General features: G+C 42.5%; 1 protein-coding gene across 1 annotated transcript in view; it reads left to right on the plus strand.

The window, feature by feature from the left end:
* LOC115397442 (CUGBP Elav-like family member 3) overlaps positions 1-12764 on the plus strand; it is a 23306-nt gene extending 10542 nt beyond the window's left edge. Inside the window, 11 exon segments of the mRNA XM_030103765.1 lie at positions 5660-5708; positions 6132-6260; positions 6356-6435; positions 6758-6913; positions 7342-7486; positions 7751-7897; positions 7994-8059; positions 9431-9532; positions 9683-9826; positions 10009-10170; positions 12671-12764. Coding sequence (XP_029959625.1) covers positions 5660-5708; positions 6132-6260; positions 6356-6435; positions 6758-6913; positions 7342-7486; positions 7751-7897; positions 7994-8059; positions 9431-9532; positions 9683-9826; positions 10009-10136 — 1146 coding nt within the window. The 3' untranslated portion in view covers positions 10137-10170; positions 12671-12764.
* The last annotated feature ends 4719 nt before the right edge of the window (positions 12765-17483 follow it).

Here is a 17483-nt window from a genome sequence, read left to right on the forward strand (position 1 = left end):
CAAATTTCAGTGAGTGCTTCAATGCTGCATGCAGAATGTTCTCTCATTGGGGTTCGACTAAAACAGATAAATATTATAGGGCTCAACAGGGCAAGTTACTTCTGCGTTCTGAATGGTTTGATACATCGCTAGGGAGCGTGATGGAGGAAAAACGATCATGGCAGCGAGAATAAAATGTGTGGCTAATCTGTACTTCAAGGGAGAGGCAGATGAAGGGTTAACAGCTTGATAAAGTATTGAGTTGAGGGCAGACTTCTCAGGTGTGAAGAATGGAATGAGAGAGATAGAGGGAGGGACGAGCGCAGGGGGATGGGCCGCGCGCAAGCTTGTATTATGGTTGTCGACCCCCGTTACCAAGCAACGGCGCCGAGCAAGATGCCAGGTTGCTAGGTAACCTGGAGGATGCAAAGCTTAACTTGGTGCGATAGAGAGGCGGGGGCGAAGTGGGGTGGAGCCGGGCTGTAGAACTGCTCCACCTTATCTCTCGCTTCTCTATTTCTCACATTTCAGTGTTTTCATCCCGCTGCACGGTAGAGGTGTAAGCCCAGCTTCAGCAGAGAATCAGGGGTTGCAACTACAATACATTCAATTCCACTGAAATATTAACATCCTCACTTGTACACGAAAGCACACTCTGTACAGACTTGCTGACACAAATGATACAAAAAAACTAATAAGTGATAAATAAAATGTTAATATGATTTACGACTTAATATTGTTGGGGATCTTCCGTGATGTGTAGAGTGACTAATTTCTCATGCCGCATATTTATCTGCAAATTTACATCTTGTCTGTTGGTCGTGTTGATGATTGGTGCTGATATCAAATATTCAGATAGGACAGTTATTTGCTTTGTACTTTACTCTTTCATGATTAACAGAAAGCCTTTTACAGAAAACAAGGATTTTTTTTCCTCCAAAGATCTGCTTCTAAGAAATTACTGAAACGGTTGATGTTTTGCTAAAATACCTCAACAATAATTTGCACTAACTGAAGAACTGAATCAGTTCAGGTAGAAGTGTTTTGAGTTTATTTTTGTTTCACACTTGCATTAAAACAATATTCAGTCTATATTGGGATAATAACGTTACATTAAAAATCTATGTCAATATGATGTACTTGTGTAATTCCAGTCAAATGCATAACAAAGTTAGCATTATATAAAACCTTTGTGGAGTTTTATGTAAAACTCATAGCAACAAGGATATTTTAGTTGTTTTTTTTTAATTCATAAAATTGGCAAAATGATGGAGGAGTTAATAATCATGTGATGTATGTTACAGGCTAGAAAAAAACTGTATTAAAGAGAAGTGAATGAGTTAAGGGCGGTAAAGGAGAGAGGGGAAGGGATAGAAAAGATAAAAAAGAAAATGCTGTGATGGCCATGTCATCAGGCTGGGTATGGAGGGATTATGGAGCTGAGAGAAGAAGGAGGGGAATCGAGGATATGCGAGAGGAAGAGGCAGAAATAATGCTAGATCGTGGAGAAGGGATAAAAATAGTTTTCCTTTCTTGTGCGCTCTGGAAAATGGACATGTGAAATTGCATGGATGGAGTGTTCCAGAGGAAGATTGAAGGGGGAAGGGTGTTTGTGTGTGTGTGTGTGTGTGTTGTGTGTGGTGTGTGTGTTGTGTGTGTGTGTGTGTGTGTGTTTGTGTGTGTGGTGTGGTGGTGCGTGCGTGCGTGCGTGCGTGCGTGCATGCGTGTGTGCTGGTGGTTGTATGTAAGAGTGATGTGAAGAAAGAGTGCAAATGTTTGTGTCTGTTAACGTACACACACACACACACACACACACACACACACACACACACACACACACACACACACAGTATATGTCCTTCTGCGTCTTGTAATCAGTTTTTACATTTTTGTCTCCAAGAATTTTTTTTTCATTCTCTAAAAGATTGCCTTCCAGCATTTTGATGGCAAAGGGGGGGAAAAAAATCAACGCTTTATTTAATCCATGTTCCAAATAGTGCGTGTACACACACATTTAAATAGGGACACTACCCTTCCCTCCAAACATGGTGCAATGGTTTATTCCACTGATTTTGCATAGGTGGGGGAGGGGGTCGAATACGATTTGATTGGATAATCCAAGGATTTAATATCCCTTAATCCTGACACAATCCTCTCTGCATTACTGCAGGGAGCAAGATTAACTGTATGTGTGTAGTATGTGTTTGTTTCTGTGTGCACAGAAGGGCGGATGCACTGGAGGAGTGAAAAAGTGTTGTGTGCACTGTGTGTCAGTGAGTGTGTGTGCGTGCATGTGTGACTGGCATGTACTGTTTGTGTGTTTGCGTTGTCACCACAGCATGCAAATGGAGCTGTGTTTGCATGCGGAGTTTGATCATGCATGTATGAGTGGACGTGCCTCCACTGAGTATGTACTCATGCAAGCTCGCACACAATCATATATCACATATCTCTCCCCCCATTCGTCGCCTCCCATACGAATTCACTCTCCGCAGAGATACAGAAACTGTCTCTCAGCGCGAGCTTTTTAGTATGCAGCAGGATGGATCAAACCACACTCCAGTAAGAAGCCAGCTCCTCATACGTGCACACGTTTACAGATGGTTACTGTTAATTAAGTCTTAATTGGAACGTGAGTAATTAGAGGATAATTTGACTTGAAAGGAGTGTGTGGCAGTTCATGTGTGTTAAAGAGAAGGAGAGGGAAAAAAGACAGACTGGAGTACAGTGTGATTGACTATACTCTGCATTTTTCTCTTGAACTCAAGGAAATTTTAATTTCACGATGACAGGATGGATTCAGTTTCCTCACCTTCCTACTCACATGTACTTATTGATAACACCTCTCTTCATTATTCTTATGCATTTCCTTCCTCTATATCATGCTCAGTATTCGTGTGCAAGTTTTAATATTCACCATCCAAGACAGGGAAATGTGTTGGGAATGGAGTATAAAGGCAGCAAATCATTCTCCAGGATAAATTCTTTGTTTATCCAAAGAGCACAGCAGTCGCCCTTGGCAACCAGCATCCTTGTTTACCTACCCAGTGTGCCGTCATACGATTGCCATGACAACGAGCTGGTTGCCATGCCAATTTTCCGATGCCATTGTGTTGTCTCCGTAGCGGCAATGTGCTCTCTTCACCTGCTGCTCGTCTCCATCTCCTGATCCTTCCTCTCATCTTTCAGAATACATTGTATGAATTGTACAAGTCCTGACTGGAAAACATTGAAAGGGGAACGCTCTTCAAATATAACAGCATTTTTCATATCGACCTACTGTGATTCATTTGGAATCAGGAGCTGTGACTATTCAGTCTGTTTTAGACTAACCTCAATGAAGGAAGAAATGGAAGAGGTGATGGATGGATGGAAGGATAGAGAAGGGGTTAGTGGACACAAATCTTGCTACAATCAGCCTGCTCTACAACACAATCCAAAATCAATGAACAAGACGGGACTGATCGATGAGTTGATAGCGCAAGATAGATGACAGGGTGGATGGACAACAATAACATCAGGACAGGGATATGATGGATGGATGGATGGATGGATGATGGATGTATGGATGGATGGATGGACGGACAGACACCGTGAATCCAAGGTTATAGAGGAATGTTACGGCTTGTGTGTGTGGGTGTGTGTGTGTGTGTGTGTGTGTGTGTGGTGTGTGTGTGTGTGTGTTTCTGTAAGTTTATGTTCATGCTGACTGCTTAAGTCGATAAAGGTGTGTGGTTAAAAATGTATATAATTTTTTCTCTGCAGACTGAGTGTGTGTGTGTGTGCGTGTGCGTGCGTGCGTGCGTGCGTGCGTGCATGCTCGTGCAAGCACACGTGCTTGAAGGCCTTGCTGTAGATCAATAGCTTTGTGGTGACAGCTAAGAGCTGATTAATCAAATGTATGGATCAGTCTCTCTCTGCTCTGCCCTCTCCTCAATTACCAGCTTCATTACATTGCCTTAACACCCCACTGGGATCTGTCTCCATTCTTTCTCCTCATGCCCTCCCCAGCCCCTCCCTGCCCCCTCCTCCTCCTCCTCCTCCTCCTCCTCCTCCTCCTCCTCTACGTCCCATCTCATCCTTTTCTTTTAATCTTCTGGTCTCCTCATCGAATTTTTCAGTAACTTTTCATGATTGTCACCTTTGATTCAGATGGATGGCTATTTATTTTAAAGAATGCATTTATTTTAAAGAAGATTTGATTTCAGAGGATTTCAATGCTCCAAAACTGATTGGATGACAAAAATAGTGGATCACCTACTCCAGGGGGATGCTTGTTTGTTTTTCCTTGCTTTGCGAATTGATGCTTCTTCCTTGTTCAACCCAACCCTGTTGTCCCCTTTACCCTCCATTGCTTATTTCAATCCATCCTTTTTTTTTCTCTCTTACTTATACTTCTTTCCTCTCCCTGCCATCGTTCTGCCGCCCTTCTCCTTCTCCACCCTTCGGTATTAACACTCTGTCTCATTGCTTCTGTGCTATGACTAAGCAGTGTGTGCACGTGTAGTATGTGGCCGCGTATGCCTCCATTCATGTGTTTCAACCCTGTGCATTTAACGCTTAGCATATGGAGATTAAAAGACATACAGAAATGTCTTTGCATGCATTATCACTCTGAGTGAGGGATCTCTGTAGTCGTGACATATTCTACAAGGAGGAAGTCACGACTAAGTCACGCATCACTCCTCACTCCTTCTCTTTTCTATTCTTTTTCAATCATCCTCTGAGGGACAGCTCTGCTTTCATCCTCCCACTCAGTCTGTCTATCTCGCTTCTCATGTAATACTTATTTTTCAAGCCTTCCCATTCACTCCCAGGGTTCTTCTTGGCCTTCCACCTGCCCTTTTAGTCGGTCGAAATCAGTCGGGGTCCCCCAGGCCTCTCTTTCTGTTTCTTGTTCTCTATCCTTTTATTTTTAGCTGACTGCCCCTGTTCACTTTACACACTTGTCATTTCACCTTACTATAAACCATTGCCTCTCTCTCTCTCTCTCTCTCTCTCTCTCTCTCTCTCTCTCTCTCTCTCTCTCTCTCTCTCTTTCTCTCTCACACCCCTGCCCCCTTCTCCTCCTCTTCTCTGTATCTCAGCCTGCTCTTGTCCCTCATCTAATCCGTAGTTCTTCTGTAATCCAGATCAGCTGGCATGCATTCTTAATCTCATCACTTCTCAATCCCCCCAGTGCTCTGCTGTGGTGTGTGTGTGTGTGTGTGTGTGTGTGTGTGTGTGTGTGTGTGTGTGTGTGTGTGTGTGTGTGTGTGTGTGAGTGCGTGCACATGCGTGTGTAAGTGTAAGAAATCAGAGGTAGTAAGATTGTGTGTGTGTGTGTGTTGTCTGACACAGAAAGACAGAGACCTGGCACATTGCTGTAACACAACTGCTACCTACTAAACCCCATTAATCTGTTGCTGAAGAACACAAGGAAACAACTGTTTTACGTTTTAGAAAAATTCAAACCATTATTGTGAATAGAAGTATTTTCTGTTGGAATTTTCTGATAGTGTCATTTGACACCTTTCTTGAAAAAATCTCTTGAAATGGATAAAAAAAAACTTTTTTAAAGTTACATTGAGAATCAACAATTAAAGTCAGCAAGAGAAAATGTGAAATGTCCTACATTGAAAAAAATGAGAGTTGTTTTGTTGACCATCTGTGTTTATGTCCCTGTTTGTTTGTCCCTCAGATGAATCGGCCAATCCAGGTGAAACCAGCTGACAGCGAGGGCAGAGGAGGTGAGACACACTTAAGTATTCAAACACAAACAAGCGTCTTTCAGTCCTTGTGAGGCCACTGATTAACTCAACGCGTCCTGTCTGCACTTGATCCAACCAGACCCGTCGCAGTGAACGTTTCACTTGATACAGATATCTTTTTAACGGAAGCCACTAAATGCCGTCACTTCAAACCTGCTATTGAATTAAGAAGACAAAACAACAACGGTGACAAATAAGCAGGTGTCAAGTCAGACAGAAAATGGTCAACAAGGTGCTTGACAGGGTTCTTATGCATTTTCTCCAGTCAATACTGCTCCCTGGTGGACAAAGGTGGTAGTTTCCATAGACCCATTCTTTAATCTGAGAGAAAAAAAAGTCTGCTCTTGGAGGACTTTAGGACTAAATCTGTATATTTTCTTTCATGCTCTGTTGGTCTCTCAGAGGACAGGAAGTTATTTGTGGGCATGTTGGGAAAGCAACAGAGTGACGAGGACGTCAGAAGGCTGTTCGAGCCCTTTGGCAGCATAGACGAGTGTACTGTGTTGAGAGGACCCGATGGCACCAGCAAAGGTAACATGATTGCTCTGGCACTAACAGCTGAGACACATCAGATGACTTTATTTCATTCAGCACCACACATTCATTTACTGGATGTTTTGCTGCAGGATGCGCGTTTGTAAAATTCCAAGGGCACGCTGAAGCTCAAGCTGCCATCAACAGCTTGCACGGGAGTCGCACAATGCCGGTAAGTTTCATGCAAGCGATCTCAATTGTTGAAGTCAGCCACATAAAATACACATATGCGCACTTTGCATATCCCTGGCACACATTACTTAATGCATCTCCATTCTACCTGAGGCATGTGTGTCACAAGGGAGAGTTTAAATGATCTGTCAGTGCTAATGCAAAGTAAATGTATATTTGCTCTACTGTATGAGCTGGGATGAGCCTAATTCCCATGTGACTCAGCCAGGATTAATTGAATGGAGAAATTGAATGGATAAAGGCACAGTCCAGTACTGTTAAAACTTAGTTCTTTACTTCTATCCTCGTCCCTCTCCTCGCAGGGGGCGTCATCTAGTCTGGTGGTGAAGTTTGCGGACACAGAGAAGGAGCGAGGACTGAGGAGGATGCAGCAGGTGGCCTCCCAACTGGGCATCTTTAGCCCCATGACCCTCAACTTCCCCGCCTACAATGCCTACACGCAGGCGGTCAACGCACAGGCAAGCATTCACTGTACTACACACATATGAACAAAACAAGTTTGTAAGGGTAGTGCTGTGCTTATGAAAGGATGTAATACGTTTGAAGAGGCTATCAGTGGTGTAATTGGGGCTAATGTTATTACCCAGACAACAGAACATACGTCATCTGGCATTAGCTTTCCCGCAACACACAACCATTAACCCACTGACTCTGGACATAATGGCCTTGTAATTAGATCTCTATTCATCTGTTCCTCCATCACTCCCCTCCTCTGTCCCATTCTTCTAATTTTCCTTCATCTTTCCCTCTCTTTTCCCCCCTGGTTCCCATGTCAATTCAACTATCTCTTTGTCATTTTCCTTTCTCCCTCACTTTTCCCCTTTGTTCCTCCTCCCCCTTGACTTCCGAATCCCCTTCCCCGCTCTCTTCCCTTCCATGTTTACAGCTTGTCCAACAGCAGGCCCTGGTTGCCCAGTCAGCGTACTTGTCTCCAGTGGCAACAGTTGCTGCTGTACAGATGCAGCAGATGGCAGCGCTCAATGCCAACGGAATCATCGCCACACCCATTACACCCATCACACCGTCCTCGGGTAGGTTCCCATGCCCATACGCAACTTCTTCTAAAACACTGTTGGATTTGTTGCAATAATGCACGGTTGTAGAATTCACCACTTACATTTCTACATTATGTTTTGATTATATAGACAAAATGTCATTGCATTTGCATAATGGCTATTGGCTTTCACCCCTAATTTCATTTTTGCACTTTGCTGTATTTCAGGTTTATAAGTTCTTCATTTTTTTATTTTGCAGCAGCTGAGCTTAATTTTCATGGGTGTGATTTGTGTTTTTAGGGACAAACACTCCACCAACTATTGCAGCAACGCCCGTGCCCGCTCTCCCTCCTCCAATAGGTGTGAATGGTTACAGCAGCGTGCCAGCTCCCACCAACGGACAGCAAACAGAGACATTATACTCCAACGGTGTCCACCCTTACCAAGGTAGTTTGAATTTAGGGTTGTATAGAACAGAGCAGCAGACACATGTTGTGAAATCTGTATTTTTTCATGCTTAGAGGTTTTATTTTATTCCCTCAGCTCAAAGTCCTGCAGCCGCCTTGGATCCTCTACAGCAGGCCTACGCAGGCATGCAGCACTACACAGGTACAGACAGATCTGTAAGCTGGTTGTCATTTTGACCTGGAATCCTCACATATTCATTTAATATGTAATGCATAATTAAGTTGAAAATTTTACAGTTCTTGTCGTGGACTGCTAAAACATCCACGGTGTCTATAACTTTCAACATTCCTGATTGAAATGCATAGGTTTATATGAGGCTTCTACAAAACTTGATGTGACCAACACTTATTCTTGACACTCTTTAAATCTGCACAGAAGCTTTGCTTTGGAGCAGCTCATATGGATCCTATTACACATGCCAGCGCTGCATAATTTTAACACACTTTGAAACAAAGCTACAAGCGCGATGCAAGTGTCCCTGTCTGGCCACAACTCATGTTATAATTTTCACTACAATGTTTCTGAAACTTTTCGGATGTTGTCAGGTACAAGCAAACAAACCAAAAACAGATATAAGAAATCAGGCACCATGACTGTGTTATTTTGAACAAATTCATGAGCTTGTTGAATTGGTGATAACAATTTTTTCATTTAGAATTCAGGCAAATTATTCTTATAGTTGTTATTTTATTGACTGTTGTTTTGTCATACTTGGTACTTTGTGCATAGGTAGCAACAGCACTGATACATTATCTTTTATTTGAGCAGATTTCACTGTTGCTGTGGCACATTGTCAGATGTATCTCCATTTAGTGATGCACCTAAAATCATCTTTGAACTTTGTCTTCCCACAGTCACAGTCAGTGGCACTTTATGGAATCACATTTAGATCTTTGTGGCATTTAATCTAAAGCAGCAGGCCTTTACCTTGCAAATTACGTTTCACTTTGTCAAAAAAAAGGAACAGATTCAAATCAGCAAACATTGCTTGAAAATTAATGTGATGAAAATGATTTCAAATTCACAACAGAGCCTGCATGTATATATTTCTAGCCCATCTGAAGTTATGCTAATAACAATACACATTTAACCAACCCAGCAGGCAGCTCAGACAAGTCATGGAAGGGAATAATGAAAGCAAAGTGTCCGCTTTCTGACAGTCTGGGATAGAGATGTTTCAAGGACAGGCTGATTGAATTAATTTTGTTATGATTTATCAGATTTCAATGTGACACAAGCGGCTGGCTATAATGTAATACGGCTAACCGTACTTTTACGCCATCTGTGTAAATGATTCATGGCCACGGAGTAAAAGGGCGAAAGTAGTGTCTGCAAACCAGACTCAGATCAACAGTGTCATTGTTTAGGAGACTTCAGTTGTTCCACTTAATAGTTTTCACCTTCAGCAGGAGACGCTTCAGCTCAAATGAAGCGACTCTATTGGACACTCGGATGTTGCCACCTGTTGTTTTTACCCAATCACATTTTGTTACTGTCTGCCTCTCCCAATAGCGGCGTACCCTGCTGCCTACGGATTGGTCGGGCAGCCGTTCCCCCAGCCAACACTGGTTGCCCAGCAACACCAGCCGCCCCAGCAACAGCAGCAACGAGAAGGTGATGCCACTTCCTGTCTGACTCGGGCCACGCCCCTCTCTCAGTGTCTTTATTCAAAGTTGTCAAGAGGTGTTCACCACCCAAAATCATTCATCACTATGCTGTTTGTGTGTGTGTGTGCGCTGGTGTGCATGTGTCTGTATGTTTCAGGTCCAGAGGGGTGTAACATCTTCATCTACCACCTGCCCCAGGAGTTCAGCGACTCTGAGATGCTACAGATGTTCCTGCCCTTTGGCAATGTCATCTCAGCTAAAGTGTTTGTGGACCGTGCCACCAACCAGAGTAAATGCTTCGGTGAGACACAGACTGAGGGGGGCAGACGGCGGTGGCGGCGGGGGGGGAGTACAGGGGAGTGTGTGTGTATCAGAGCGAGGAAAGGACAAGCACATAAAGACTGAGGCTGTGTGCGTGATATATCGTATTAATTCGAAGGTGACAAAAAAGGTAAAGTGAGTCCGTTTGTGTCTCTTTGTCAGGATTTGTGAGTTTTGACAACCCAGCCAGCGCTCAAGCCGCCATCCAGGCCATGAATGGCTTCCAGATCGGCATGAAAAGACTGAAAGTGCAGCTCAAAAGGCCCAAAGATGCTAACCGCCCCTACTGAGCGACTGCTGACTGGAGGAAGGACAAATGAAGAGGTGGTGGTGAAGAGGTGGCGAGTGGCACTACATGAAGAGAAGTGAGGGGTAGTATGTTGGGGAGAGGGTGAGAAAAAGAAAGATGCAAAGGGTAACTTTAGATGCTAACTGGTAGTGATATTGTTACAAGTTAAGAGAGAAAGCTTATCATGACATTGAAGTGACTATGCATTGGGTTTCTCATATAAAAATAAATTAATCATCTCAGGAAAAGTGAAAGATACTAAAATATTGTTTTCCTTTTTATTTTCTTTTACAATCTTATTTATTTTCTTTCCTGCTGTTTTGATCTTTTCCTGAAACGGCAACTTACCTCACCCAAGAACCTTCCGTCCAATCATAATTCACCAGGACCCCATCGCTATGGCAATGGTTGCCTAGTGACCGATAAAGCCCTGACCCCCCCTTCCTCTCGCATTGTTGTAAGTTGATTGGTTGGCCTGTGTTTGGGTTGCTGTGGCGATTGATTGCCTGTGTTGGTTGCCCTTGGCAATTTTTGTTCTGTCACCTCGAGCAACCAGCCATGCGTTGACCTGCATGTCCTGTTGCTGTAGTGACCACAGACTGTGTTTGGTGCATTGTGACTTTATTTTGTATTGACCTGTGCACATACTGATCAATAACTGTCAATAGCCAGGACCGCACTCAGAATCAACTCATCTGATTGGATATTTGATACACTTAATCACGATATAGCCATTCGATAAATTCTGTAGCAACGCTCGTTATTTTTCCGCAGCTTTGTTTTTGATCAGTTTCTGTAGTGTTCTGTTTGGTGTCATTATTATTGAACAAACTGTTTGGGTAAAGGAGTGAGCCTGGGCATCTATGTGTGCGTATGTGTCTGTGTTACACTGTTAGCGTGTAATACAGGAGAGCATAATCCTTGTTGTACTGTTGTCTGAATAGAGAGGTTTCCAGAGATTTGGACTGGTGGAGAAGTGGAGAGCAGCAATACAGCTTACTGACAACTACCATCAAATTATTTTGATGCAAAAAAAGAGAGAGAGAGAGAGAGAGAAGAATAAATATTGTTTAATTATTTTATGCAATACACAGTGACAGGCCATGTTGGAGAAGAGGCCGAGGCTTCACAGTACGGTATGACACACCACAAACTGGTCGAAAACCTGAACTAGAGAAGACAGACAGGGTTATTTCATCTTACTGACAAAAAAACACATTGAATTGTTGGGCGAGCATGCATTTTGTTGAGCTGTACTCTGATAGGCTGAGTTTCTAATCCTGGATTGTGATTTACTACACCGTGTGATGTGGCACTTTAGTTCTGTTTCTGCTCCTTTGTTTTTCTTTCGTGGTTCTTTATTTTACATTTTCTATCACTGCTTTTGTGGCGTTTCCTTCCCCTCCCCCTTTACCACCTCCCTTCTGCTCCTCTTCCAGTCCCCTTATCTTCTCCTCCTTATCCCCCCCCCCTTATTCTGTCAAATTGTTTCTTCGCTCTCCATCCCAGCCTCCAATTTCTATCCCTCTAGCTCGTGTTTGAGGTAAAGGGTATGTGGTTGTCATGGTGGAAAAAAAAAGTGCCTCTTGCTTATTGGAGAACAGCCTTCAACTATAGGAATTCTGGGAGAAAAACTGCAGTGGGGAATATAGGATCCCTTAAATTTAATGCAACACAATTCCCTAACTTTACCAAAGAGGAGAAAATGTGTAGCTGCTGTCAAGTCAGTGAATAGAGGCGCCGTCAAATGGCAGCACGCGTAATAAATAAAGGATTCTGCTTCTATTTCTAGACCAACCTTTGCATAACAAATCCTTGTGGATAATAAGAGGGGCTTTTAAAACATGGATGTAGACCTATAAAACAGCTGATTAAAGATGTGATCCCAGCATTAGTCACAATAAAACTGTCACCCAGAATTTCTATACTGCTAATGCCAGAGAGTGATGCATGTTGGTAGTAGTGTTTGCTTGCCATGATCCGAGGCACATGAGTGCAGCACATGTCTTGAAGATACAAACACACACGAACATAAATACTTACTGTGTACAGAGTGGAGCTTTTCATATATGCACACACACACACACATACTACCACACACACACACACACACACACAATCACACACTTCCAGCTCCTCAAGGACACGTATAAATGACTCCACTGTATTGAGCTGCATGATCCAGGCACTGTGTGTGTATGTGTCCAAACACCATGATTTACTGCTGTGGATAAAAGAACTTTGCTGTAGTGAATGGCTCCTTCTCGTTAAACGCACCACCTTGAGAAAGAAACAAAGAGGAAAGCTAGGAGCGTCATAAGGTTGCAGCAGGACGAGGGAAAGTAGGTGCAGTCGTGCGGAGAGGAGAGGGTTTGTTTGATGGGAGGGGCATGTTTGAGAAGATGTGAAAAACAGACAAAGACACGCAGCCGGAGTGTTTTTCTAACTCTGACGGGATCCTCCCTCCTTCTCTGTCCCTCTCTCCTTGTTCATGTGTCGCTCCCTCTCCCCCCTCCGACTGCCCCTCCTTTTCACAGGTGACCGTTCAGAGTCCGGCCCGAGAAGGAATCCCAGGGTTCATTGTGCTTTCAGACTGTCTGCGACCCGTGAGCGTTCGAGGAGTGCCGCCACATACAAACACACACTCTTAATATACATGCACTCTCAACACTGAAGCTCAGACAGTACAAGACTGAAATGTACATAAAAGTGCACAAACACACATAAACATGCCTGCCGATACTCACACAGACACACACACCTTTCACACACACACCACACACACACACACACACACACACACACACACACACACACCAGTCAGTAATCTTACCCATGCAGTCAGGACCTTGGTTGGATCTTGTGAGTCCGAGTGGAACAGGGTGTTTGGTACATCTAGGACAACTCAGACCAAGTGTACAGGAGGGTACAGATGAACGCTGCTGATATATCACTTCAGTAGACTTTAACATGTCTATACCATGTCTATTACATGACAAATATAGAGGGACCGATGTTTCATAATAAAAAAAGAAAGAAAAAAAAAACAAAAAAAGAAGCAAAAAAAAAAAACGCTAAATAAGTAGGCTAGAGAGACGTTGGAGAAGATCCTAATGACCTGTAAATAGTTTAGTTTACAAAGAGCAGCATTTAAAAAACAAGAAAAAATGCAAAAAGACGACTACTTTAGATAAACACTGAACAGGACACAGCAACATTACTATTATTATTATTATTATTTATTATTATTATTATTATTATATTATTATTATTACTGCCACTAGTAACATCATCATCATCATCATTAAAGGATATTACATTCCAAATTGTAAAATGGGAAATCACTAACCTATTTTAAATTTCTACTTAGATTTTAGGTGAAACACGGGGGAGGGGGGATTGCACTTTTATTCGGGAGGTTTTAATATTTGAGCTATTTTTTATTTATTTACTAATTTATCAATTATTTTGTTTATTGGGAGAAGGGGTTTGAGTGGGTTGCAATATTTTGATTTTAGAATTTTCTAGAGAAAAAAAAAAAACTTTGAGGAGCCTGTTTCTGTCAGACTCTTGCAATCAAGCAATTATAATGTAATGTATTAATTATAACAGCAATTATATTTATTTCTAATTTATTGAATTCTGTTTTTGATCCGCTCTCTTTTTAAGTTTAAATAAAACTATCATACTGAATGAAATGTCTCGTTGTGATTCATGGTGTGCGTGTGAGAGAGAAAGAGAAGAACGTCTTAACTGGTTTGCACCTCTAACTTGTGACCACAAGGGGGCAGAACTGAACAGCGTGCTGTCAGAAAAACTATGAAAGGAGCATTTTTATCCACATTAAGCTGCTGCACTTGATGTCTTCTGTATTCCTTTACCGGAATAGCTGCTCATTTATCAGCACAATTAAACCGCAGCATTAGTTTTATTTCTTAAGTACACTATTCCTGTAAACTCTCCTCCCTCTGGCTCAGTGATCCTGCACATTTGCTTTCTCGCTGGATGAGCTGATCCCAGTTTAATAAACCAAAGACAGAGAGAAAGTGCATCATAAGGATTAATGATGTGTCCATGCCAAATTTAGATAAGGGGCAAATATAAAGGTGTGTGGAAGCAACAAAACAGCATTTAGTTGAAAACTAAATGAAGGCTCCTGATGTTCGAGAGGACATGTTTTGACCGAGAACATTTCTTTGCACATTCTTCTGAAAAAAGAGATGAAGTGGGAGTATGTTTCTGGGTGAGGTTAAAAACAGACATGTCATGGAATATCATGCAGCAAAGCATATTTTCAAGATTATCACATCGTCCATTTGTATCTTTTTTAAACTTTGGACCAAAATCTCTATAATTGTAAGCACCTTCAGGAGAGTAGCTGACCATATGCGACCACTGGCCACTGCTGCATTTATTTTCTCAGTCCTTTAAAACTAACTGTGGTGAGTTATTGACAAATACTTAACACAAACTCATGAAAAAAAGTAGTAATTATAGAATAAATATCATTTCCCACAGGGATTGTTTTAATAAATGACTAATGAATGCACCGAGTGCACCTTTCACATAAATATCAGGTGCCTGGCTGACCTTGTCCACCTGAACCTGCTTCACAGTTCAAGCTGTTACTATCTGAGGCGAACTCCTTTACAGCCCCGAGGTTAACCACAGATGGAGTCACAGTGTGCTACATGTGTCAGCCTGTCACCCCTCACATGCTTCTTTTATGGAGCTCATGGTTCACAGGTCTGGAGCGTGCTGCCCAGCAAAGGCAACCCCCAGCCTTTTAAACATCGATGGATTATGAGACAATAGGCACAGACAGGACAAGGGCCCCAACACAACCAGCACATCTAGACGGACGTAGAAAAAACACCGTGCGTGTCATTTAATGCCTCTCTGCAGAGCTAGGTCTGAAGTGCATGTGCATCTCAAAAATATTTGAAGACCATATTGTTTTATATTCTCACAATATGTGCTTTAAGCTGTTCCTTTTTTGATTGATATGATTATGGCTTTGGGTCAAAAAAATAAAAAGAGACTGATCCTATGAAACATTTTTGTATTTTTTAGAATCTGGACTCTTGATTTTAAGGATTTAGAAGCTATTAACTAAAAATAAAACAAAAACGTTGTTAAACATTTAAATTTTTATGTAATGAATCTGAAATACATGGATGTTTCATAAATCACTGGAAAAACATGATGAATGTCTACATTGTTTTCTAATTTTTCCACAACTTCATCAGGTTGAGATGTTTTTTTGTGTGTGTTTCAGAAGTGTTGTTCTGCAACATCTCTTTTTTTTGTGTTATTTGTTTTTGTTGTTGTTGTTTTTTTCCCCACTGATTTTCAATGGTTTCAGTTGTGCATCCAGGCAATCTGGGTTCGTGCGGCTGTTAAACTGTTGATACAGATATCTAATCAGCCATTCATGCATCGTCAGGCAAATGCATTACAACATGTAGACAAGGTCAGCTCTCTGCTAGAAAATGCATTACTAATAGAAGAGTTTAGATGTGAGCTACCAGAGTGAATGGAGATGTCACAGCGACCGCAATAACCACACTGGAAACATCATTTGAAGAATATGAATCACAGCAGCAAAAGGAATCTGTATTTGGTGTGAAGACTGAAGGCCAGTCTGAAGGAAAACACTGGGTATAACCTGGACCTGATGTATACTAATGTATAGTGACTGCAGAGCGCCTCTTCTGTCTCTGATTTGGAAAAACACAGTGAACCCAGAAGCTGCAGGAACACCTATACTCAACCTACAGAAGCTCAAGTAGCTAAAGTAAAAGTAAAGGACAGTTTGACGGTCTGCTCCAGTGCTGTGTCAATAAATAACTCGGAGGTGAGGGAAGTCTGGCCACCAAGTGAAGAAAAATGCATTCAAAGTGGTCAAGTTGGGCGTTTACCTCGAGAAAAGGAGCTTTAGATTCAGTAGAATCACGTCTGGTTTGGTTTTGCTGACAGTAAAGAAGTGAAGGGCACAAATAAGTCATTTTCATTTTTTTTTTTTATTACAATCAAATGCTTCTCTGAAACAGACTTGGTAATACAGCAAATGTACAGAAATGTACTGCAAATTAAATTCCAGCTCCTGAGCTTAATTCATCACTATCTTGATTCTTGCAATAGCCTACTTTGTCGTTTTGGGACTTACAGCAGGGACAAATCGACACTGCGGACGCAGTCGTGTTGTTTTGTTACTTCCGCCCCAGTTGGAAACTGGGAAACGTTACTATAGCAGTTCCCAGTTGTACAGACTCTCCAGTCTGTCTCATTATATGGTTTGGACAGTGCAAATCTAATTTTGACAACCTCAGAGCAGGAATAACCTCAGCCCCTATGTGATATCTGGTGCTATCCCAGAGGGCCCCAAATTCCAGGTTTGGCACCATTGATTTATGAAGCCATATGGCAAAAGAGATTAGAGAGACTGCTTACAACTACTGAAGAAACAAAAACCTCGTCAGCGTATTGGATTTAAAGAAATCTACCCTAAAATGTGCTGAGTTAACAAATAATAGTAAGGTCAAAGGTTAGAACCTAAAAGAAATTAAGGAAAGCAGAGAAAGTGTCATCGATAAATACATATTTATGAAAACATAAAGGAGATGTTTGTTAAGAAAAAAATTACCGTAAATAAAGCTGACAGCACAGGATTATTTGTAGTGTAAAGACTGAGGATAAAAGTTTCTTCAGAGCGGAAACAACACGCGGATGTGTGTGTGTGTGTGTGTGTGTGTCTCGTGTGCTCTGACGTCATCGCTGTCCCTCCCTCTCCGTTATCCCTTCACTCCTCCCTCAGTCTGACTCTGCTCCCCTCAGTCTGTCCGCTCCTCCTGCCGCCGGCCCGACCCGCGCCTCCGTCCGGCTCTCACACCCGCTCAGACCCGCTCAGACCTCCGCAGACCCCCGGGACCACCAGCCGGAGCGACCCCGGAGGAGGAGGGGAGGCTCCAGACACGACGGGAGACCACAGAATACGCTGCATTTCAAGAAAACTGCCACTCAGTCACATTGCAGCATCTCCCATATGCCCTCATCGTGGCCACTTTTGGGTGTTTTTTTTTTTTTTCTTCGTCAAGTTGAGCCTTCACGCGGAGGGAAAGACACTTTAATCTCCATGGAAACATGTAAAGAGCAGTCCGGACACTGACGCGGGACAGACTGCGCCCTTCTCGGCTCCTCCAGCAGCGGGCTGGGCTCACTCTGCGGGACCGTTATTTTTTGGGTCTGTTTTTTTCCCCTCTTCTCTCTCAGTCTGCTCGGTGGGACCAAGACGACGTCGCGGAAAAACGCAGACACATTCTGCCTCCGCCTGTTTTTGTTTTTTTTT

The sequence above is a fragment of the Salarias fasciatus genome, chromosome 11 (genome assembly GCF_902148845.1).
Source record: "Salarias fasciatus chromosome 11, fSalaFa1.1, whole genome shotgun sequence".
NCBI lineage: Eukaryota > Metazoa > Chordata > Actinopteri > Blenniiformes > Blenniidae > Salarias > Salarias fasciatus.